Source organism: Carassius auratus, chromosome 2 (genome assembly GCF_003368295.1).
Source record: "Carassius auratus strain Wakin chromosome 2, ASM336829v1, whole genome shotgun sequence".
NCBI classification, from domain to species: domain Eukaryota; kingdom Metazoa; phylum Chordata; class Actinopteri; order Cypriniformes; family Cyprinidae; genus Carassius; species Carassius auratus.
This window is the reverse complement of record NC_039244.1, coordinates 5,861,140-5,885,510: the sequence shown is the minus strand read 5'-3', so window position 1 is coordinate 5,885,510 and position 24,371 is coordinate 5,861,140. Positions and strand designations below refer to the sequence as shown.

General features: G+C 37.1%; 1 protein-coding gene across 1 annotated transcript; it reads right to left on the bottom strand.

Moving 5' to 3' along the window:
* Positions 1-2,537: 2,537 nt before the first annotated feature.
* LOC113113765 (protein EFR3 homolog A-like) lies at positions 2,538-22,063 on the bottom strand. Its single transcript, XM_026280242.1, has 18 exons — positions 22,015-22,063; positions 19,778-19,882; positions 15,804-15,882; positions 15,543-15,678; positions 14,066-14,233; positions 13,847-13,961; positions 13,411-13,462; positions 12,260-12,432; positions 9,565-9,640; positions 9,316-9,477; positions 9,061-9,192; positions 8,929-8,990; positions 8,545-8,672; positions 6,420-6,505; positions 6,286-6,334; positions 6,082-6,185; positions 5,211-5,260; positions 2,538-5,126 (listed from the first exon to the last, which is right to left on the bottom strand). The coding sequence occupies exons 1-18, from the start codon at positions 22,050-22,052 to the stop codon at positions 5,021-5,023; spliced, it is 1,821 nt and encodes a 606-aa protein (XP_026136027.1). The 5' UTR covers positions 22,053-22,063; the 3' UTR covers positions 2,538-5,020.
* Between the last annotated feature and the right edge of the window lie 2,308 nt (positions 22,064-24,371).

Here is a 24,371-nt window from a genome sequence, read left to right as displayed (position 1 = left end):
AGTGATGAGTCACCAGAGGAGAGAGAAGACGAGCAGGAAATGATAGAGAGTGAAAGAAAAACAGAAGAAAACTCAGCACAACCCAATCAAAGCCCTTACTGTATATAGTTCTGATGACCACACAAACTAAAATAACAACCATTCAAAATTCACATCACCAAACAACCCCACCAACAGCTACCAATAAAAACACAGTAGCTGCATCCACTTTTGTGCAACATACGTTTATGAAAGGAAGTGAGGACAAAGAGATATTTGTTTGAAGACAGAGAGAAAAAGAGTGAGGAAGATAAAGAGACTGACAGAGAGAGTGATTTAATAGTAAACACCCCAAACAAGAGTAAGGAAAGCAGTGCTGAACATCATGGCAGCTTTAGCACAACCAACCGAAAACTCAAACTCAAGCCAACACAAAACCATCTGAGAATCAGAGGTGATTCAGAGAAAACTCAAACCACCGTGACCCCATCCTGTGTCAGAGAGGCCAGTCCATCCATGTGGATCATTCCAGTGCTGTTCCTTAAACCTGCCGTTCACAGCGGATCACCAAGACCAAAAGCTCACACAGCTGCACAACCAACTAAGAACCACAAGACCACATCTGCGGTTCCTCTCAAACCCATCAACACATGGACCACAACATCAGGCCAAGCTGCTGTCGAAACTGCACCAGTCCTGGATCGCTCACGCTCATCTGACAGCTCACATCAATTGGAGAAAATCGGTAAATGTGACAATCCACTTCAGCAACTTTTTTATTTATTATTATATTTAAAAAACAATATGATCTAGCCAAACAGGACATATTTCTGGATCAACATCCTTGTATCATGCAAACGGACCCTTTTCACAGACTATTTCCATTGTTATTTACATCATACTATGGTTTTATAGCCTTAGTATTAAATTACTGAGAACTGATATTTATTATGAATGCTTCAAGTTCGAGAACCCTGGATATGTGAAAAGGGTCAAAACTTGTTCATAACCTACTAGTGAAATCAGAGGAAAATGATTGAATTATGATAACCTCGCTCCTAAAATCTAATTGGTTGATCGGTATGGTAATGTTGTAACAGGATGTTCATCCAAGAACATGTCCTGCTTGGGTAAAATATGTTAAGCTATTCTCCAAACACTCTTGCACATACGTGTCTGTACTCAGGAGAAATCAGTGTGTGTGTGTGTGTGTGTGTGTGTGTGTGTTTCCCAGGGTCTGACCGGGTCTGGAGACGGGCAGCGCTGCTCTTTGCCTGGTCTTTATTGGAGGCTGCTGGGCTGTCAGATCTGCAGCAGCAGCAAAGTGACTCTGAAGGTGAGAAATATACAGAGAAATGGACAAAAACATACATTGACGAAATAGCCTACAATCTGAGTGAAAATTTTTTTTTTTTTTTTTTTTTTTTTTTTATCCCCGTCACCTCTGTTTTTTAGCACATCTGCACAAAGCTGAAGCCAGTTGTAGTCCGATTACCTTGTATTCATTCTGCACAAAACCAAGCTACAATTGCATTACGTTGGTCTGTTAGTCTGACTTAACAAAACTGGCTGCTACAATTTCAGTCAGACTTAACTATTTACATGATATTTAAAAAGACAAATGAAAGCTTTAGTGCAGTTCAAATCATATTGGATAATCTATATGGATAAGTAGCAAATAGACTGAAATGATGAGAGATGCCAGAATCAAAGACGTTCGGTTGCATTAATTTGTGTGTGTGAGTGTGTTTGTAGAATGCAGCACTTATTTCCTCCAGTACAGTGCATCTGAACAGGTGTTGAGGGACATGTCTGCTCTGGGAGAAATGCTGTACTGTCTGACCGGACGATGTCCTCATGAGTATCAACACTACGGCTGCTACTGTGGACAGCAGGGGACAGGAAACCCAGTGGACCAACTGGACCGGTCAGAACACACTAACACACATCTTCACTAGCAAAACTGCTGGCTTCAGTTAGGATAAGCAGTTATCAAAAGTTTGGGGTCAGTAAGATTAATTTTTTTTTTAATGAATACTTTTATATAGCAAGGATGCATTAAGTTGATCAAAGGTGACTGTAAAGACATTTATACGGTTTCAAAATACTGTATAAATATAAATACTTATATACCGTATTTATATACATACTTTATATAAATACTTGATTTCTGAACGATCAAGTGACATTGAAGACTGCAGTTATGATGCTGCAAATTCAGCTTTGCATAAATGTGATTTTTTTCTATATGTAGTTTTCATAAAAAATTTAATCCAGGATATGTGTTTTAAAGAAATCAATCATTTTTTTCGAGCATTTAAGCAATCTAAAGGCTATTAAGATTATAAGAAACACAAAATAAGTTAAGGGTGTACAAGCTGTTGACTGGCTGTGTATAAATACATGCACACACAGATAATTCAGTTCAGTGAAGCTGCCGAGACTAAGTCAGGGAACTTTTTTTTTGTACAGACTGATATTGACGTGTGGTCAACCAACAAATATAACTTTACTGTATTACAGTAATGATAATTTACAAAAAAACAACAACAGAAACATTAAAATACAAAATATTTATTAAGACTTTAAGATCTCGTACATAAAATCTCATTGCACATTAATGTGGCGAACCTTGATATGGCTAATTAACACCTGGAGATTTTATGGTAACTTTTTTACTATCTGTAGCAACACTGCAGTGGTTCATACCATTACACATTTCAAATCTAGCCTGATGCATGAACACATGCTTATGCCATGGACTATCTTCACATGGAAGACCACAAAACCATTTCTGTTCATACTGACACATCACCATCAACCTAACATATTTTTCACTTCTCTCCCATAAAAACAGAAAAAAAAAGTTACAGTTACAGATAAAATAGAACTAAAGATAAGTTTCAGACAAACCATGTGATAAATGCTAAAGTACCGTAAAGTTCCTTTGAGGATGAAAAAAAAACAGATATTGTGAATTACACTAAAAATTATCTTAGCAGTTACAGTAAGACCCTTAACAAGATTTCCCTTCACTGATGTAAAAAAAAAAGTATCCCTTTGACACGCATACACAGACACACACACACAAATCTCTAAAGGTGCATTACAGATGATGTTTCAAACAACACATTCCTATTTTATATTACACCAAAAAAATATTGCATTAATCTAGAAATTATTTATGCTTTTATATTTCCACAGAAATAATGTTTCTTATTTCATCACAGCATTAAATAGTTTTTACGCATATTGTTGCAAAGCAACTTCTATTGAAATGCAGCAAGTTACCAAGAGAAATGCACAACGGCCAAAGGTCAACTACTGACTATTTCCAGTCCACCAACATTTTGTCATTGAAGTCCTTCCTTTCACACTTCTGACTTTCTTCAATCAACAAGACAGATCAGAATCAAGGCAGTTAATCTGCCATTTTATAGCCATCAATTTATGGAAATTATAGCAGACATGAAATCGATCCTATCGAGCATTTAGAACAAGCTATCTGTGAGGTCTGACCTTTAAATACATTCATTCTTTACCTTCTGTGCATACAAATCCCACAATGCAGTGCAAGTCTCTGGACACAAATAGTTGGACCACTGAAACATTTCACAACCCCCAAAAATGGCAACAGCATTTCATCATCATTACAGAATCCATAATTAGCATACAAATGCGCCCAATTTGTGTTCGCTCACTTGGCGGTCCATCCACATAAACATTCAGAAAACAAAGACAAGGCAATCATTTGAAACATACCATTAGAATCCATGAAAAGCACCTCAGGATCAATCAAAATGTCTTAAATGGTCCCGCACAGACATGTTTCTACCAGCTAAAATCAACTGAAATTGATCACAGCTCTCACCACAGGAAGCTCAAATGATGTGAAACATTTCCAGCAAAAGTATTTCAGCATCTTACAGTCACACTTTTTTTTTTTTTTTGTCCAAGGTACATGAATGAAGTCACCTGAAAAGCAAAAATGCATTTAAACGTCCTTTTGGCTCTTTAAAAAAAAAAAAAGATCCGCCTGGTTGATGAATGCAGATCATCTTATCACTGATAATACATGTATTTTCAGCTCCCGATTTTCTAGCAACTGTTCTGAGGTTTTAATTCGTGCCCTTTCACTTTCTGAGGATTCACTTTCTGATTGGCGGCAATGTGTGGCCATAAAGGAAGTGCGTGGGCGGAGCTCTTTGGTGATGAAAAGCAAATGTTTTGGTTTCTCTATACAGTGAAGGCAAAATGGAGAGCATAGTGATCACTAGGAACAAAAGCCCCGTTGACATCCACAACACTAAAGTTAAAGGCTAACTGTAGAATAATAAAGACCTAAACTCACAAACGTTTGCACTGAAACATTGGCTAAGCCATGCAAACAGAACACAAATAACACTCTGCATCTATCAGCAATCATTTCATCTAAAAGTATGTGTATTTGTCAAAAATAGGCTATACTATACTCTGCAATACTATACACTATAATCATTTATATAGGAGAGATTTAAGCAAGACGAAATCTATTCTATGTTCAAATTTCTCTGCTGATGATGGCTTAGAAATGAGAGTTAATGAACATAAACTAGCACTTAAGCTAATGCTAGCAATTAAGTTCCCTTAATAAATCCAGAGCCAGTCATTTTCTAAATGACTCCTATGAAGCAATAGATTAAAAGGCTGAAGAATCAAGTGTTTAAAAGACTCTGTTTGATTCTTGGAGCTGCCGTTTAGTGCAAGAATCAAACTGAAAACCACACATATATGATTCACATGATTCTATAGAGCTGGTGTATGATTGGACAGCTGGTTGTAAAGCTCTGCGTGCTGGCTGGTGCAGAATGGAGGCATGAACTGCTCGTCCAGTCTTTCTGCTGGACATGAATGTAAGCGACGTTCATATTGAAAGGTGTCTAATGAAGATGAGTGGCTCAGGTGAGTTTGAGGTCATAGGACCAAACAAAGTGTGATTAAGGTCAGCGGTCACATGTCAAGGTTGAGTCTGTGTGATACAGTTAAGGTGAAAGGTCATGGTTCAGTACACGCAGAGGTCAGGGAACTTCATTTCGTAGACTGGCACAGACTGGTACTGGGCATGGCCTGACGTCACCGTCACGGTGCCCGATGGGCTCGGGGGAGGGCTGATTAGACAAAACAACCGATCAAATATCAGTTCACACTGAAAAATATTATTATAACAAGTAAATATTCTACTTTCAACATACCGTATGGTGAGTTCAAATATCTGAGCCAAGCGATCGTGCAGCATATTGGCCTGAAAACACACACAGGAAGATCAAATGCTATGTCAAAACATAATTATGCTAAATAAACCAATAATGTGTAATGCCATCATACATCTTAAAAAGAGATCTTTAATCAGGAAAAATCAGAAATTGTTAAAGCAAACCCCCATATTTGTTGCACAGGAAATGACAGGTTTATTCAGGGCAGAGTTTGGTTTGGTGCAGAGTGATATGTCTTACAAAAACTAACTGACCTATATCTAATATTATTATATACTGGCCAATTCAAAACTTTGGCATCATCGGTTTTGCATTTATTTGATCATAAATACAGTACAAGGATATTATTTTGAAATATAAATTAGTAAAAAACGTTTTCTATTTTAATACATTTTGCAATGTTATTTATTTGTGTGATGGCAAAGCTGAGTTTTCAGCAGTCAATAAATTCAGTCTTCAATGTCACATGATCCTTCAAATATGCTGATTTGCTGCCCCTAGAAACATTTGTATTGTTATACTGCCTAATATTTTTGTGGAAATCTACTGAATATAAAGTATAAAAGAGTATAATTTATTTGTACTAGTATCCATTTCTTTACTATGACTATGACTGATCAATTTAATGCGTCCTTGTTGAATAAAAGTTGTAATTTTTTTTTACAAAAAAATGACCACAAACTTATAGTGCAAACAATAGTGCATGTATTGCCAATCCATGGATTTTTGGGCTAAAACTATATATATATATATATAAAAAAAAAAAATCTGTTATCATATTGGCACATTATTGGTTTCCCCCAGTGTTTTGAAGGTAAACAAGCTGACTGGCAGAACACCCTTGCTGTACCTTGGACTCGCAGTGGGCAGCAATCTCTTCAAACGGAGCCTTCTGGAACTTCTCCATCACCTGCCGTCTCCTCTCCCTCTCTTGTTCCTCCAGACCTGTGGTATCTGAGAGAGATGGAGCGACATCAGACGCTAGCGCACAAAACACACACACACACACACACACACACACACACACAAACTGAGCAGACTAATCCACACGTACCAATGGCCTTCTTCAGGGTCTCAAATGTGATCTCCTCTGCAAGCTGAGACTACAGGATAAACACACAAATATCTTCTTTAGTCTAATTCTTCATGAAGAACAAATAAAGCATGTTTAAATTGTGCCCAGTGTACCTGATCAGGCAAGCTGTTGGAAAGGATGTCAACTTGGAGAGAAATAGTGTCGACAAAACTCTTCCTACGGGACAGTCGATCTTCATCTGTGGGACAGAAGTCACTGATATAAATGGTGGAAGCTTTGAGACCACAGATATTTCTGATCATGCACGGTTTTGATCTGGACAACTAAACCCAGTATTCGCATTTGTGATATATGGGTTCAATTCACCTCTGATTCAAGAAGGGAGGTGAATTTCCCAAAACCACCCAGTGTAATATCACTGACAGCTCATGTTTAATGAACGTAATGTTGAGGCAAAGTGGCAAGAAATCATTATTAAACAGAAGGAAATGCAAATCATACAAACGCAGGCAGCAATCGCAGCAGAACAGGTTTTAAAACAAAAATTCATGAGTAAAAGTGAGAGTTTCAGGGCAAGAGTGCTGACGACACATCAGAAGTAAACTCCATGTAAACATTTCATTTCAGGAAACAAATATATACACTCACATTCCATCAAGGCTGAACAAACTAATGTTTTCCTATTATGAATAATGAATAAATGAATAAAACGTTAACAGTTTTATATAAAGTAAAAGTACAATTTTAAATAATATTGAATATATTTAAATATAAAATATATATTTGCAATTCATATTAATTAAAATCGCACAAATTATTTTTAATATTAATAATAATATCTATTTATCGAATCAGCACTGGAATCTGTGACCAAATTTGTATGTAAAATAAACCCTCTACTCAGAGACTTTCTCTAGTTCAGCAGGTTAAAAAAAGTGAGGTCCAAAAATTCCAATAAAATGTCAAATGACGCTTCATCAGCCCTCTCCCTTTGACCCAAGCTACTGAACTATGAGCTCAAAGCGGTGTGTGTTTTCTCTTTAACCTACCAGTAAAACCGTCCAGACGACAGCAGCGTACAAAACACCAAACAGGACCAGTTTATCTCATTACACAAAATACTGTACCTGCTGTATATTTCATCCCAATGCAGAAATTTATTTAACAACACATTCAGGAGCTACAGGAATTCTGTCACGGCTGCTACAGAGGAGAGAAAGTCTACATATGTAAGAAACTAAATACATCTTTGTGCTATTCTCTAAACTTTCTATTCACACACACAGACAGGTGACCTCACTAACTCACTGATGGTACCTCTGGATGTCTGTCTGCATCTGTGCAGAATCTTTCCTACCGTGTAAAGGACTACAGTGCAAACACACAGACAGACAGAAGGCAACAGCAAATGAATAGGGTGAATTCATTTGTGACAAGAAATTATCTTCAAGAAGTAAGTATTAGCAGTAAAACTACTATTTTAGAGGTTTAGAGGGACTTGATGATTCATTTTAGCACCAGTTCTTGGCTGGAATACACTACATGACAGATTTTAAGACACTGGGCATCATACACTTGCCGACTTTGTAAGTGGATACAGAGAAAAACTGGGCATAACACACGAAAAAAACTGACGATCTAACACTACAAGACTTTTAAGACTTTTAAACTAATACATAAACTTGTTTGGTTTCTAGGGTATGCATGATAAATGAAAACTATCTGTATTAAAATCAGCTCAAAATATCAAACGTCATATACTCTGACTGGATGGAATCAAATTTGTCACTTCTTCCCAAAATCTGCAGGCTGGCTATGACTTTCAGCTACTAGACACAGAGATGGCAGATCAGGCCACACATATGGGCAAAAGATGTGTAGTGTATTGCAGATTTAAGTAAGTCTAAGTGCTTAAAGACAGCACAAAATAGCACTAACAACCATTTTATTTTTATAATGTGGCATATTTTCATCTGAAATGAAATATTCAATGAGAATAAAACAGGACAAGAATTTATTTTCCCCACTTTGATATGATTGGACAGTGAAATGCTATAGTATTAATTAATAGAATAATGCCTTAGTAGCAAAAAAAGTAATTTCATAGACAGAAAACAATTTAATATTTTTATTTTAAAAAAAGTAAAAAAAAAACATTTAATGTCAGTGTAGGGTTAATTAGCAGCTTGTAATTTTGCTGCTTAAGATTTAATCTTTAATATTAAATTAAATCCGATAATTGTAGATTTATTTTGTACAGCACAGAATAGTGTTTACCTGTAACCTGTGGTATGTACGGTATGGCCAGTCTCTCTACGTTATATCCAGGTACAGACAGAGCTTCTGCCAGATCAGCCGTCTGAAAATACAAACCAACGTCGTCCCGGTCTAAAGAGTCTGGGAACCTGATGCACACACACAAACATACAGATACACACAAGGAAAGACACCTGGAATGAGTTAAGGCATTGCTATTATACATAAATAAAATCAACAGATTCAAGATATGGCTGAAAATTAAAAGGTTAAAAAAAGGGTTGCATTTAAAATAAAGGCTAAAGTAAAATCAAGAATCACAAAATTATAATGAACAGCATAAAAAAATTGATTACTGACTTTCTTCTTAAGTACAAACACATTCACAGAAATACTCACACACACTTCTCTCTGAAGACCTGTTCTGGCAGAAGGTGCGGAGCATCTAGATTTCTCATCTCGATCACCTGACAGGAAGAAAAGGAGTTACAGGATGTTGTATATACGTGTGTGCCATAAGCATGTGCGCACACTTACCTTGCTGACGTGTTGGCAGAAAGGGGGATTTGCAATCATCTGACTGAGGAAGTTGAGGTATGCGGCGACCAGTGCCATGATTCCACAGCGAATAAACATTGGCATGTTCTCCTCATTGGCCAGTGCCATATCCTTCAGCCAAACAAAACAGAGATTAGCATAACAAATAGGAAATCTTGGACAAAATGCTTCTCCTAAGTCTCTTTGGATTCAAGCGTCTGCTAAATGAAGAAATGTCAGGGTAGGTGAGCATACCTGCAGGGCAATGGACAGGCGCATGAGATCAATCACCACCTCCTCATTGGCCAGTTCAATAGTGATCAATGCCAGAGCTGTGAAAAGCAGCTCAAAATTCTTCTGCACATTATCTTCCTCCTTACAGCCCAGATAGATGTGTCTGTATAGCTGCTGCCCGTGCTGTAGAGAGAGAGATGAACAGTTTAAGGGCTGCAGCTCCATGTGTGTGTTGTTGTAACGTATGTGTGTGTTTATGAAGTCCTGTACCTTTTTCATGAAGACCACATCCTGTTTGGAGATTTTTTCTCTCTTGATCTTCAGAGCGGCTACATTAGGAATAATCCTGCACACAAACACAAAGGAAATTGTTCAGTAAGCGTTTCTTGAGGCAGATGCATCAGAACACACATTCTCACCTAAAACTGATGACACCAGAGTTATGTTATTATTGTTAACTAGGGCTGCACGATGTGTCGTTTAAGCATTGATATCGCGATGTACGAATCCACGATAGTCACATCGCAGGACGTGCGATGTAGGCTGTGTTAGTTGATCTGTTATTCATTAACTGTAAGTGCCAGCTGCTCCCTGGCCCTTGACGAATGTGATTCACGGATTAGTTGCACAGCTTAACCATCATAGAGTGAAAGTTTATCATTTGCATGTGTTTTTAAGTCCTGTCAGTTTAACAGGGCACAGAGAGAGAGAGCGCGCGCGAGAGAGAGAGAGAGAGAGAGAGAGAGAGAGAGAGAGCGCGCGAGAGAGAGAGCGAGCGAGCAACCCCCAGCCGCACATTCACCGTCTTCAAACAACAGGAGTGCTGTCTTCTGGCTCTCTCTCCCTCGCGCATATTAATCAATTGACACGAAGCTGTCAATTTTTAAATCATTTAAAATGAGAATGTAAGTGTGATCACCCCATTTTTGTTTGTCAGAAAAAATTTGATTTCATATCGCTATATATATGCAGAAAAATAAAATATTGCAATGTCACTTTGTTAACTAAAACTATTAATCTTTTTTAAGTTTTTTCGTTACAAAAAAAAATTATATATATATATATATATATATATATATATATATATATATATATATTAGGGGTGTAACGATACGCGTATTCGTATTGAACCGTTCGGTACGACGCTTTCGGTTCGGTACGCGGTACGCATTATGTATACCGAACGGTTCGTTGGAGTAATTAATTATATTTGAAAAAAAAAAAAAAGAGAGAGAGAGAAATATAATGATATGCGTTCAACAAGGTAGCCCAATAACCCAAACAACGTAACAGGCAACGCCCCTGACACTCCCGAAGAAGAAAAAAACACCATCTTATATGTTTATGTTAGGCTACTCAGCAGGCGCTCGCTCACTCAGTACGCGCTGAAGGCTCGTTGCAAAATAGCCAATGCATTTAACAGACTAGAAATGAGAAGATCCTCCAATAACCAACAGGTCTGGTGTTTAGGTGCACTTTGGATTCCCTTTAAGCTATAATGGTGATGGCAAGAGAGTGGTGGATAAAAAAACAACGGTATGTCGCATCTGCAACATGACAGGGTACACCAGCGGGAATAAAAAAAAAAAAAAAAAAAAAACACCAGCGGGAATATCTGGGATATATGCGTCAGTACTATCTGGGAAAAGACGAAAAAAAGGAGAAACATGCACGCAGCAAACTATCCCTGCAGCATTTAGACACTATAGCTTACAGGGAATCCAACCCAAACACCAGACCTGTTGGTTATTTTAGGATCTTATATTTCTGGTCTGTTAAAGGCATTCGACATTTTGCAACGAGCCTTCAGCGCGTGCTGAGTGAGCGAGCGCCTTAGGGGCCGTTCACATATCGTGCCTAAAAACGCATGGAAAACGCTAAGCACGTCTTTCTCCTCCTTTCCAAAGCGCTCGGGCAGAAGCGCTCATGAGGCGTCTGTCTTTGCTAAGCAACAATGACGTGCTCTCTCCATGAGACGCGGAAATTTCAGCGAAGGATAAATGGATTTGCAGCTCTAAAAATCGCTTGCAGTAGCTCTGCTACTAAATTTATTTCAAAATTGCAATCCATATACAACTATGATCAGCTGATCCTTCATCTTGGCTGAGCTCTCAACGTTGTTACGGGAAAGGATGAAGCTGATTGGTTAGTTCTTGTCACATGACCCGCGGTGCGCTTGCGGCATTCTGAAAAGTTGAGATGTTTTTACATTTTGCTGTATCTAAAACGTATCGAACCGAACCGAACCGTGACATCAGTGTATCGTATCGAACCGAACCGTGAATTTTGTGATATATATATATATATATATATATATATATATATATATATATATATATACACAGTATAAATATATATTAATAAATACTATAACAGTATATCAATAATAAAAAAATAATCAAGTAAATCTTTTAATTCTGGTTGATCTCATAATTCTTTCAAGGAGTAGTTCACGCAAAAATAGTGAAATGCAGTATATAGCACTATAGTGATACAGATTAAATTCATGATACATTTATGATGCTTTTGTGTACTTTTTGAAGTTTGACCTCATCCACATTTGCTTTCTTAAAAAAAAAAAAAGTATGGTCTATAAAAGAAAGACAACATACGGATTTTTAAAACAACATTGAGTAAATAAAATGTTCATGTTAAAAAAAAGATTTTCAACATACAAAGAATGCAAAAAAGAAGGTAAACAGCCCATCTGGGTTTGATGTATAAATAACGATTAATACTCATAAACGCAAACAGGAAACATGACACTTGTGCAGCAGCTCCTTTAATTAGGTTTTACAAATCCCACAGAACATAATGAAAGAGTTATATGTCAAATCGAATAAATGCATTTACAGCATTAAAAACAGTGTTAAACCTTTTAATTAATTGCATGTGTGAAGGCATGGTCTTTTGACAGTCCTAGTTTTCACACATTCACTTTAGGGTGTTAAGTGTGCATTCATACCGGATCCCTCTGAGTTTGGCTCTGTTGTCATGCCGATCAATGATGTTGTGCAGAATCTCCAAGACGAGCTGCCGGAGTTCACTGTCTTCCATCAAAGAGATTGAGCATAACGGCTCCAGAAACGACACGGGCAGGCCAGCACACATCGTTTTACACTTAAACCCTGACGTAACCTACACACACACACAAACACACAGAAAGAATCCATCCGTTATGAACAGCACCAACACTATAGTACATTGTCACACTAGTAACTCTAGAAACACTGTTGTGCACGTGGAACTGGCCAGCAGTGGGAGAAGGAGAGCAAAAGCTTTAACAATTGTACATCTCAACCTGCGGCCCATTTCCTTGTTTATTTGAACATGTAAGTAAAATTATTATTCTTTTTATATATATATATATATATATATATATATATACACACACACACACACACATACATATATAAAATTAAAATAAAAGCCAAATGAAGTCATGTACTTCTCAGCACAATCTTTCCATATTATTGTAAATAATTCAAATTAGAAAATTTGAGAACAGAAATTTTCTGTCTGTTGCTGGGCAACAGCACCTGAAAAGTTGCCCTGTCTGAAACCAGACATAAACCAGACTAAAGAAAAAAGAAAAAAAAAAGAATAATGACACAAAGCACCACAGGCAGCTGTATTCTAATGTTATGATCTGTGCAGTCTGATGTCTAGGAACCTTCAGAAACAGGTTTTTACTAACAAGCTCAGAGAGAGAATATAAATCTCATATATATATATATATATATATGTATATATATGTATATATATGTATATATTCCCTAGTCATGACTGATAGAAGCCTTAAGGTGCGGTCACAGCAAAATTTCTGCAATTTTTTTTAGCAAAGTGAGTCTATTGTCGACAGTGATGTATGAAGCAGAGTTCACACAGAAGTCACTTTCAAACTGAGCAGCTTTCTGTAAGTCAATGAGTCAAATTTTTTGACTTTGTGAACCTGATGTAAATTTTGCATGTTTACAGACTGCGTGGAATCCTATTGAAATGAATGCATTTTGCTGGCAAAAATTCAGTGAGCAAGGACAAATGTGATCACACCTTTAGTTTCACTTCATCATCACTACCTTAAACACACACACACACAAGGGAAAAGAGGTTTACCATAATGAGAGAACTTAACAGCATTGCCTGGATTCTCTTAGTGCCCTGATGCCTGTAAAAGAAAGAGCAGATAATTCAAAATCTTTGATTTTGAGTTTCAGAGATTATTATATTAGACTAAAACTATGGCATAAAGAAAACATCTAAATTATTTATTTCTTTTTTTCCAGTTATTCAAGATAAGTAACTAATAATGCAGTACAGTACAGAACAAAAAAAGGAATAGTACAAATAAAAACAGCTAAACAAAGAGACAAATGAAATAAACAGTCCCTAAAGTTTTTTCTACACTCACTGAAGTCGCACTTTTGACATCCTGAAGTTATTTGCATGTTGCATATGTGCATGTGTCAGTTTAAAATGCATCCTTACACTTTCTCCAAACACTACAACTGCCATGACGAATGTAGAATCACACACACACACACTGTCTTACCCGATCTTGACTGTATCCAGCGTGTGACATGGCGTGCCGTAAACAGGAACTTTCCCCATAATGAACATCATCACTTCAGCTCTCTGATAGTCAGGAAGATTTCCTCCAAAGAAACCTAGACACACACACACACACACAGATCCATTTTATTGAATTCTCAGTATTCAGTATTTGGACATAACAAGAGGTCAGATTTTAGTGAGCATGTCAAGCTGTCACCGATGGTTTGGATGATGGCGTTTTGAACGATCCGCTCCTCGCTCTCTTTGGTGCGGGTGGAGGAATGGCTGCTCGCGGAGTTCCTGCGGGATCCGTCGCCCAGCTCAAAATCCACACTCATACGCAGATGCTTTAGCAGGGTGTTAAACACCTCCAGGACTGTGGGACCTGAGAATAAGCACACAAACAGCACAAAAGTAATTATGCTGAATTGTGCAGATTTTCCTTCAAAATCAGCTCAGAAGATGCTTAAAACATCTAAATTCTGATTGGAGCTACCGAATAAGCACTGGTTGATATTAAAGTGATAGTTCTATTAACATTTTGTCATCATTTACTCACCCTCATTTTGTTCCAAACCTGTATTTTCTTTCTTCAGCTGAGATTTGGAACATCATGAGGGTGAGTAAATGATGACAAAATTACCATTTTGGTGAACTATTCCTTTAAAAACCAAAAAAAAAAACATCAGACCATGTGACCTAAACTAGATGCAGGAACTAAAGAGCACTGCTAGGGGGCGCTGCACTTTGTCTACACAGCAAACCCTCAAAACCTTCAGGCACTTGTCAAACAGACATTAAGTAATCAATACGCCATAAAAACCACATGACGGACCCTAATGAGTGCTCTAGTTCACCATACACACACCCAATTTAGTGACCGCCTGAAGGTTTTGACTGGGTGCCGGCTGTGTTAGTTAACATACCCAACCACAGATTGGGTGGTAAAGAGACAGGACTGAGAAACGTGTAAACATTGTTTTGATTGTGTGCAATATGACCTGTGAGAGAAAAAATAACAGATTTCAGGAAAGAGATATGGAATAAAGAAAAAGACTATAAAGAATGAACATCAGAAGAGATGATAAAATGAGGAAATGCAGTTTGTTATTTTCGGCATCTACACACTAGCAAAAGAACAAACTGAATGACATTGAAAAAAAGAAAGGAATGAACAATGATTTTAGGATGAGAATAAAACAGCAACAAGTAGACTTTTACATTTGAACTGCACACTGCCGTTCAAACGGTGCATTAAACTGATTAAAAGTGACAGTAAATACATTTTTAATGTCACAAAAAAGAAATCCTGAAAAAAATGTATAACGGTTTCCACAGAAATAAGAATAAGAACAATTGTTCTCCACATTGATAATAATTAAAAAAGATTCTTAAAAAAATGATGTTACTTCAAAGCCAGAATGTGAATATCTACATGATACGCAAGTTCACAATTTGTGTGAGTTTCTGGGATTTGTTTAGCTGTTTTAAGTCTTAATTAACACTCGTGAGACAAAAACACTCCACATAAAGCCACACAATTTGAACTATCATCTATGTCTGTTGCACAAACCGTACAGGACGAGTTACGTGCCAAAGTTTCATTCTTAGGGTTAATAGTTCGTAAATCTCACACAAAGTATGAGCAGTAATAACCATGATGCTTGTCTTAGATGATCAGTACTCAGTCTTACCGATGGAGCCCTTGGCTGCGATGGCAACCGTCTCCAGCAGCACCTGAACGATACCTGCCCTCACACGTGGGGTGTCCTTACTGTGGGTGTCAAGGTGGGACAACACTTGCTGGATCACATGGTGAGAATGCTGGGCCTGAAACACACACACACTTCATTACACATGCTGTAGAAGTGAATTTTCTCTCCATTATCATTAAATGCTGCAATGGTCACACAGGATTAACACAAAGGGATGAAGTGAGAATCTGGTAGCTTTACCTGTATTGAGTACATGATTATCCTGAAACAGGAAACAGCAAAATCATTCGGGTCCCATAGATGATGGTTGTCTAAATGCCTGCAGGGAAATAAATTTGTTTATAATGACCTCTTATAAGACAACATACAGTATTTACTGACAATTCATGGATAGACATGTATGAGATGTCTTCCCTTTCTCTGTGTTCATCAAATATTTAGGATTATTTGATAATGTTTTCAAACCACCAATACTACACTAGTATTGATTACATGATTATCCATATACACCAAGATGGTTCACTCATATTATTAAGAATGGGAGAGAGTGCCACAAATGGTTGTCAGTGTCAAGAAATGTGGGTTTGAGACTGCAACCGGGAATATATATGGTTTAAATGCTATTTGAGCATAAGAAACAAAATTGATGAGTCAGTTAATGGCTGATTTTATAGCATATGCATGAAAACGGTCATATTTAATATGATAAATTTACCTTTAAAATAAATAATACAAAATTCGAAACCCATTTTACGTTAGTAATCTTTGCCCTCCACAAGGCTCATGTGCAACCAGGCGATCACATTCACAGTCTGTGATTTTTATACAGGTGTTGGAGTCAATTCTGGCAGCGCTGTCTGTTACGTCAGACACGCTGCTTCAACTCAACAGCAGCTGTGATGCGGAAAACTTGAGCAATCCTTCACCACACCACAAATCCTGTTTCCACACCTTTATCTCTCCTCTAGGCTCTCGCAGTCTGATCTAACTCTAAAACCTCTGTGCCGCCATCGTCAACCTTCCTGCGGTCACCATGGTAACGTCAATCTGATCTCACCCCCCGTCCGATGCAAGCTATATTTAGAATGCCTGAATCCCCCTCGACCCAAAAAAAAAAGCTCCCGCACTCTGTCTGTCTCCCCGAACACCAGCTTTATGTGTTATTATCAGAGGTACAGATGTCTGGCCTGGAGCTCAATGTTCCCTCAACAAAACCTCACACAAGTTTAATAAATACAGAGCGCACCGTGCACAGTTTAATTAGGAGAGAGCGAGAGAAAGAGCGAGACGGAGAGATGTGATGGAGACGGTGAGGTGGTGTGACAGAGAAAGAGACGCCTTTGAGAGCCCCTTGGCGCTTTGATATTCTCTTTTTTACAAACGTCTCACTCAGCACTAATTGGCCAATGACTGAGATGAGCCAAAACGGTCTCATTAATGAGCCCCGTGAGTGTCCACACACACACACACACACACACGGAGCATACGGCTGCATGTGTCTGAATTGTGTGCTAATAAGCTGCAGATGGAGACCAGGTCAGAGCAGTCAGACCGAGAGCTGCTCATTTACACACAACGCAAAGTCAAAGCAGCTCATCTTCAACTCTGAATCTACAGATTCACCTTCAGCTAACATTAAAATTCAGACAGACATTCAAATATAAAGACCTACAGTACAGAGCATTTATTCTTTAACTTAAATAATAGAAATGATCATATCTTTGTAATATTACAGGTTAACAAAATGTTTTCTATTCGAATACATTTTGAAATATAATTGATCCCGGCGATGGTAAAACTGAATTTTTAACAGCCATTACTCCAGTCTTTAGTGTCACATGATCTTTTCAGAAATTATTCTAAATGATTCTGAATGGTGATGTATACAAAAATTTGAATAAATACAATTTTTCACATTCAAAACGGTGTATTTCAAATACTTAAATCCCATTTCAGGGCATTATAAACATATTTATTTCATGAAATTCTGTGTCATAATGATATAGTCATCTTTAAACCATTGTCTTGCTTATAAAATGGCCAGGAAATGACTTTGATGTTCCTCTAGACTTGCCTGGATGTGCGCAGCATGAATTATGAGAACATTAGCGCTAATGGTGGAAAAAAAACAGCTCTAATAAGATGAGATATTCAAGTAATAAGCCACGAGAGGACAGGCTATGGAGCCTTACTATAGTTAAGAGGTGTTAAACAGGACAGGAAACGAGTACTGAATACGACAATTCTCCTGCAGAATTCTTTTGATAAAGAGATCTTTTAGTTTGTAATACAATAGTTATTCCTTTAATATTTAATACTGCTAAACTAATTCCAGACGCATGAGAATATTCAATACTGCATTCATTGTGCACTGTCTACTCACGTAATATACACTCAAAGATGGGTTTTTGCTGCTTGCCCAATTTAATTAAAACAAGTTAAATGCAATTCTTGCACATTTTATAATGCAGCAATTAATTTAAATTTGTAAAATGAAAGTCTGCTTAATCCATTTGCACTGAGGTGAATAATTTTCACTCGTATAACAATGGAAAATTATGTGAGTGTTTTTAATCTAATATCATCTGTCCATGTAGTCTACATAATGTAGCACTCTGCTAAATTAAAATATTTTGTAAATAAAGGCAGAAATTATGAAATACTTTTTTACTTTTTTTTTTGAAGATGTGAAATCAGACAGAAAAAAAGATGAATGTCAATATTCAGTGTCAGTATGACTGGAAAGTCACTAGGCTGCAGAGTCGGTGTGCAATCAGAGACAAATATTTGCATCTGTAACCCATTTAACACATAAATCAAGCACAAAACAGCTGGAATCAGATCAAAACAATTCCTTTAACACAAAACAGAGCCATCTGGGTGCTGCTTGCATTTTTTGCATGATGTTTGTGTTGAGACTGGAATGAATGAATCCCGTCATGCCCTCAGTGTGAGAGGAAGCAGATGAGTGGCTGACAGCAGCAGCGTCTGGACACCTGAGCTCACAGGATAACACCGGGCTGTGTTTGTCTGAAAACATCTGCGTGTCTCAAAGTGCTCTGGCACCCTTCAAATACGAGTACGTGCTGCATATTTGAGACTACAGCTCATCAAGATCATACAACACCTGATATACTGTATATATGAACATGTTATCATTGTATTGTCTGCTTTCAGTTTTCTCTTGCAATCTCTGCTCACAATCAGCCCTGAAAAGCAATTAATGGAATCTAACATCCTTGAAAAGCTAAAAAAGTCACACATATTTTGCCTGCACATTTGCATGTGTGTTACAGGGTTACATGAAATATCACAGATTTAAAATGGTGCAATACCAATATTTAGCAGATATTTGTACCTGACTTTAACGTGCAGGTATTTAGGCAGTTCAGGCAGTGAGTTGTGAAGGATAAAAGCTCATGTTTAAGAGTGAATAATGCCACAGTGCATGATTGCAGATTCAAGTGCATTATGTAATTTATATTAATTTACCAAAACTACATTAAAACAGTTAGGGCAGATAAAAGCTTTGGTGTGAAGATTGTATAAAATGCGCTTGTGTAAAATGCGCAATTGTATAAAGGCGCCAATTAATCATAAATGGTATGGTCAATGATTGTGCACATCCAAAACTGTTTCAGCCTAAATTAATTTTCAGCCAAATCAAAGCACATCACCGTGAATCTCATGAAACTGTATGGAGTTTCCATAGCAACAGAAAAAGAGAAGTAAAAAAATCTTTCAAACTGTAATAGCAATGTCACAAATCTCCCGGTCCAGATGTGTGCATTTTAAAAATTAAAAAATTTTGAGTCATGGTACCCTGATCATGTGTCACTTCCGAGTCCAAACGCTCTATCAGATGCCACAAGAAAATAACAAGTGGTGCTAATCGACACTCACAATGTGATGTAATACCACTTAAAAATTATACACTTAACTTTTATCTCCATACCAAAATAACAGAAAGCCAGACAGTGATTTATCTTTTATAAATCATTAAAATATTTGTGTCTGGGATGCGGTGAGCACAGAGACTCTAGTGTACACCGTGAAATGCTATTCTTAAATGAAACAAGTAAAAGCTTGGACCTGGAATCAGCATTCCTTACATCATAGTGAGTGGACCACTACTGTTACTATAGTGACAATTCAAACAATAGCATTGTATAATGGTGCCTACAGCACACTGTAGCCATGGCAATGGTACTTACACCAGTACAGGGTGCACGGCGTTGTTCATGTTGCCATAAGCAGCGCGGCCCAGCAACTCTCGAAAGCAACTCTCCGCCAGTGAAGCCGGATTTTCCTCTCCAGACCTGAGAGAAAAACACATAAGTGTGAGTGCAATGTACTAAACTGTTGTTTACAGTGTGTGGTTTCACATTCTGCATTCTGATGTCAAACACACACATAAGTGTACTAAATGATGCATTAAGACCTTTTAAGAAAAAACCCAGCCACCTCTTTCTCTTTCTCTCTTTCTCTCCCTCACTCACACACACACACACACACGCACACACACACACACACACACACACACACACACACACACACACACACACACACACACACACACACACAAACACGTACTCTTTGTCCCTTTGGCTCAATGACAGCCAATTGAAAGCAATTAACAGAATCTGACGACCTTGAAAAGCTGGAAGAAGGAAAAAAAACACAACTATGTGCACACACAACAGCTGTTTCTATGCGTGTATGAGTTTTCTGTTGCCAATAGTAGTCACATATTCAATCTAATCAGAGTGCTGTGAATTAAAGCACCTCAACCACAAGCAGTGGCTATGTTTTCTAAAGGAATACTTGCATACTGCTTAACCTCACTGTGTATATACTGTATAAAGTATATTTCCTGCTACAATACACTGTAAACAATAAACAATAAACTGTCACTAAAACAAATTCCTCGTATATGTGTTAACATACCTGTCAATAAAGCTCATTCTGATTCTGATTCATTCTTACTCTGATAAAAAGTATGCGATATGTTTTAAACTGAATGCGGTCACATTACTTTACTGCATTGCTGTTTACAGGACTGTTTCACACCAAGGCTGAAAACTATAATGATTGAGGGCTGCACAATTACCCTAAATAAAACCAAAATTGTCACATGGCATAGTGCGATTATTAAATGAATTACAAATAAATAAATATATGTGCTGCATGTTTCAGAGTGAAGTGCAGCACTGTGTTCTTTCACACGCAAGCTGCTCATGATCCAGTGTTTTCACTATTTCTTAGTAGCTCAGTCTGAAATATTACAATAGTAATAGGTGTATGTGTATATATATATATTTTTTTTTTTTTTTTTTTACAATTATATTGATCACACGTTGCGCCAAATTGTGCAGACCTACAAAAAAGCAAAGTAAACATTAATTTTGTTTTTTTAATCAGGGGAATTTTTTTGGGGGGTGGTTTCACACTACAGCAATTCCAATAATAACACCGGAACAATATGACTGGAATCCTTTTTAGAATGATTTTTTTTCAGCTAACAACCAAACAGGAACCCATCAAATTATACTTTATGCAGAAATTATAAATAAGGAGTCAGTAAAAGTTTATCTTGTCAAATCATGGTTAATAGTTAATATTCACATTAGAGAGTAGCTAGGACAAGTTCAGTGAAACACAGGACAGAGCACTCAGAGCAGTATGCACTAGTTATATACTGCACATTTTAGCTAATGTAGTAAGTCTGTTAATTCTATGAACACAGCATTTGCATACTGTGTAAGTTATCCAACAAAAATAGTCCCAATAGTAAAGTAGATCATGCAATTTCTGAATATACTCATTATAACTGCAGCTTGAAAGTAATTGCGGTAAATAATTAATTGAATTAAACATTTCCAAAATAGCATTTTAATACATTCAGAGTGATAAGCTTTCGGATGAGAAAAGCATCTGCTGTGACATTAGCAGGTCAGATGTCATTGCCAACCAGCTTACACACATCAATCAAACACACGCCCAGGTTTGTGTTTGCAACCTTAATCACTGATCAATACACCTGATCGAATTCCAGCTCCTGATTATAGGGCAGAGGGGTGTGAGCGATGTTTCCGTACTCAAAAAACACAAACAGGCAATTAAACTGAAATATTCTGTGCACGCAGGGACCGTTATCTGAGAAACACTCACGTTTTTTTCTCGCACAGACAAAAACAACCTTAAAGGAATCAGATATCCTTGATTGCCCTCTATATGTGGACCTCCAAAGCTCACTTATCGAGAAAATCTTCCTTCCTGCCTCTCCATGTGTTTGGCAGTGTTTTTATTCAGTGCATAGGTACCGAACAAAAAAACATCAACAACAAATCAATCAGCAAATATCACCTTGAGCATGAAAAATTAAATGCTTTTGCCTTCAAAGTATGTGTGTGTGTGTGTGTGTGTGTGTTTGTGTGTGTGTGTACTGTACCTCTCGGAGTCCTCGTTATCTTGCATGTTGAAGAGCATGGAGGGGATGAGTTTTTTCCATGTGTTGAGGTTTCCCAGATGATTGCCTGAAGTTCATCATTCACAGTCTTTCTGACGACACCCCTGGAGACCCTTAATGCCTGCTACACGGATCCTACAGCAACAACATGTTAAATTACACTAACTAAATATACAATAAATAAATGCACTCATTAGTGTCAATTATAGTGGCCCAACTTATAGTGGTCCAAAAGTATGTAGTTCATTGCTAACACAAACATCAAATCAATTAGCAGTTAGAAACAAATGATGCTAGGAATTTTCTCAGAAATGACTTCAGATTTCACGTATAGGCTTAGTGGACCAAAAAACTTTGCTGTATAAACAAACTGTTATTTTTATAATAAATATATTATTTAATTTTAAAATATCTGTTTTTTTATTTTAACTTATTTAAACATTTTCGACAGCCATTTCTGCAGTGTCACATGATCCTTCAGAAACCATTCTAATATGCTCAAGTAACATTTCTTATTATTATTATATTTTGATCCGCTGTGTTTGCTTAATATTTTTGTGGAAACCATGATTTCAGGAAATTGAATTCAATTCATTATATCTTATTTTAATTATTATTGACAGTTAACATGAAAATAACCATAAACACATATTAATACACACACACCTGTCGCGAAGTTCGGGGTCATCGTGTGTGGAGTGACACATGGCACTGAACTGAGAGACGAAAAAAGTCATATCTGCGAATGGTATGATGGCGTATCCTCCTCAATGTTTGCAAAACTTCACAAACTACAAGGAATCAAACACACGCCCATGAAGATTATGTCAGAAAAGCACACAGCCACACCCAATCTTCTCTCACACAATAACAGATCCAAAAGCACTCCCAAGCAAAGGTGTGAAGGCGATATTCCCCTCCCATGATGTGCAGAGGAAGTTACTGATATCAGCCAGAGAAGTGTGACATCTCATTAGATGAGCAAGAGTGTGTGTTCAAGTGCATACAGCATGTGTGAATCCACTGCCTGTTTGAATTAAACAATTTAAAGGGTACATATTTGACATTTGTAGCATTTTATTTCACTGAAGTCCTCTAAAAACTAAGCCATAACTCAGTTTCAGGTGACCTTTCCCACCCGTTGTCTGACACTTCAGAATTAAACATGCATTAAACAACCTCTGTTTCCACTGGCTTCAGTTTGGTAAGTTTCTTAATATTAAACAATGTGGGCAATCCTATGTTAAATACACTCATACAGTCAATATACCATGATGATTGCTGAGTGACCTGCTTTTGCAGGATATTAAATCATATCTTGTGCCAGTTTACGCAGCTTGACTGAGAAATTCATTTTCTGCCTTTAATAGATGATGCAATGTTTAAAATACCCAAACAATTCAATGCAGAAGAATTTCAGCAATGCTTTGGAACCACTGGGAACAAATTTAAGAAAACAAGATGAGCAATAATACAGCAGAGAGTGAGTCAAGAGAGAGAAAGAGAGAGAGTGCATGATAGAATAAAAGGGAAAAAAAGCATAAATGTGACCAATCACGGAAAGTAGGGACACAAGTCGGTTCTGGGGCATTTTAAGTTATTTACATATTCTGAAAGTGTAGTCTCCAAGCTTTCCAACGATGTGTAACACATGGAAATCTGATAATATTTGGAGAAGTTGTGGCCATTTGAAGGTAGGCACTCAAAAAAGCTCAAAAAGCAGGAAATAGCCTCTGAAGATTTGCAGTTCTCACTGCTGCGAGTGACAATGGGGCTCATTTACATCTCATATAATATGAGATATCTAATATTATATATATAATATTAGATAAGCCATACCCCCTGCATAGCAACGACAGACACAACGGGAAAAATCGGGCCGCATACTATTAATAATAAAGGAGAATGTGCATTGTAAATGTCAGTAATTTATCTTTTTTGACTTTCATTAAAATGATTAAGAGGCTAAAATATGTGAGTTTTATCTTTTTATAAAAATCTTTAATCTTTAAAATGTGGCCATCATTTTAATGTTATTATTTAATGTTTATGTAAACAAAAAGTACATATTGATGCTAATTTTATTTGTTATTTGCTGGTTTTCTACATAAAACTTGGTGAATTGATTTCATTGTGTAGCATTAGGACTTTTTTAACAGGATTCTGTCATAACCGATGAGCTAGCTAATAACAATAGGTAGATATGGGAAGGTCTAAACATGGACTAAACATGAGATAACGTGTGTTCTTAGAATGAACACAAAACTACAAACTTTGATGTTTATGGAACTCACCCCATAAGAAACAGAAAAGTATTCTTGCAGATCCGAAGTTTGCAC

What these genes read in the sequence shown, in the direction of transcription:
- LOC113113765 (XM_026280242.1), bottom strand. Translation starts at nt 22,052, where the DNA reads ATGCTCTTCAACATGCAAGATAACGAGGACTCCGAGAG. An exon ending in TGTTAAGTTCTCTCATTATG is followed by an intron (nt 12,433 to 13,410) that starts GTAAACCTCTTT and finishes GTGTGTGTGTAG; the next exon opens with GTTACGTCAGGGTTTAAGTG. An exon ending in GTACATACCACAGGTTACAG is followed by an intron (nt 6,506 to 8,544) that starts GTAAACACTATT and finishes TCTGTCCCACAG; the next exon opens with ATGAAGATCGACTGTCCCGT.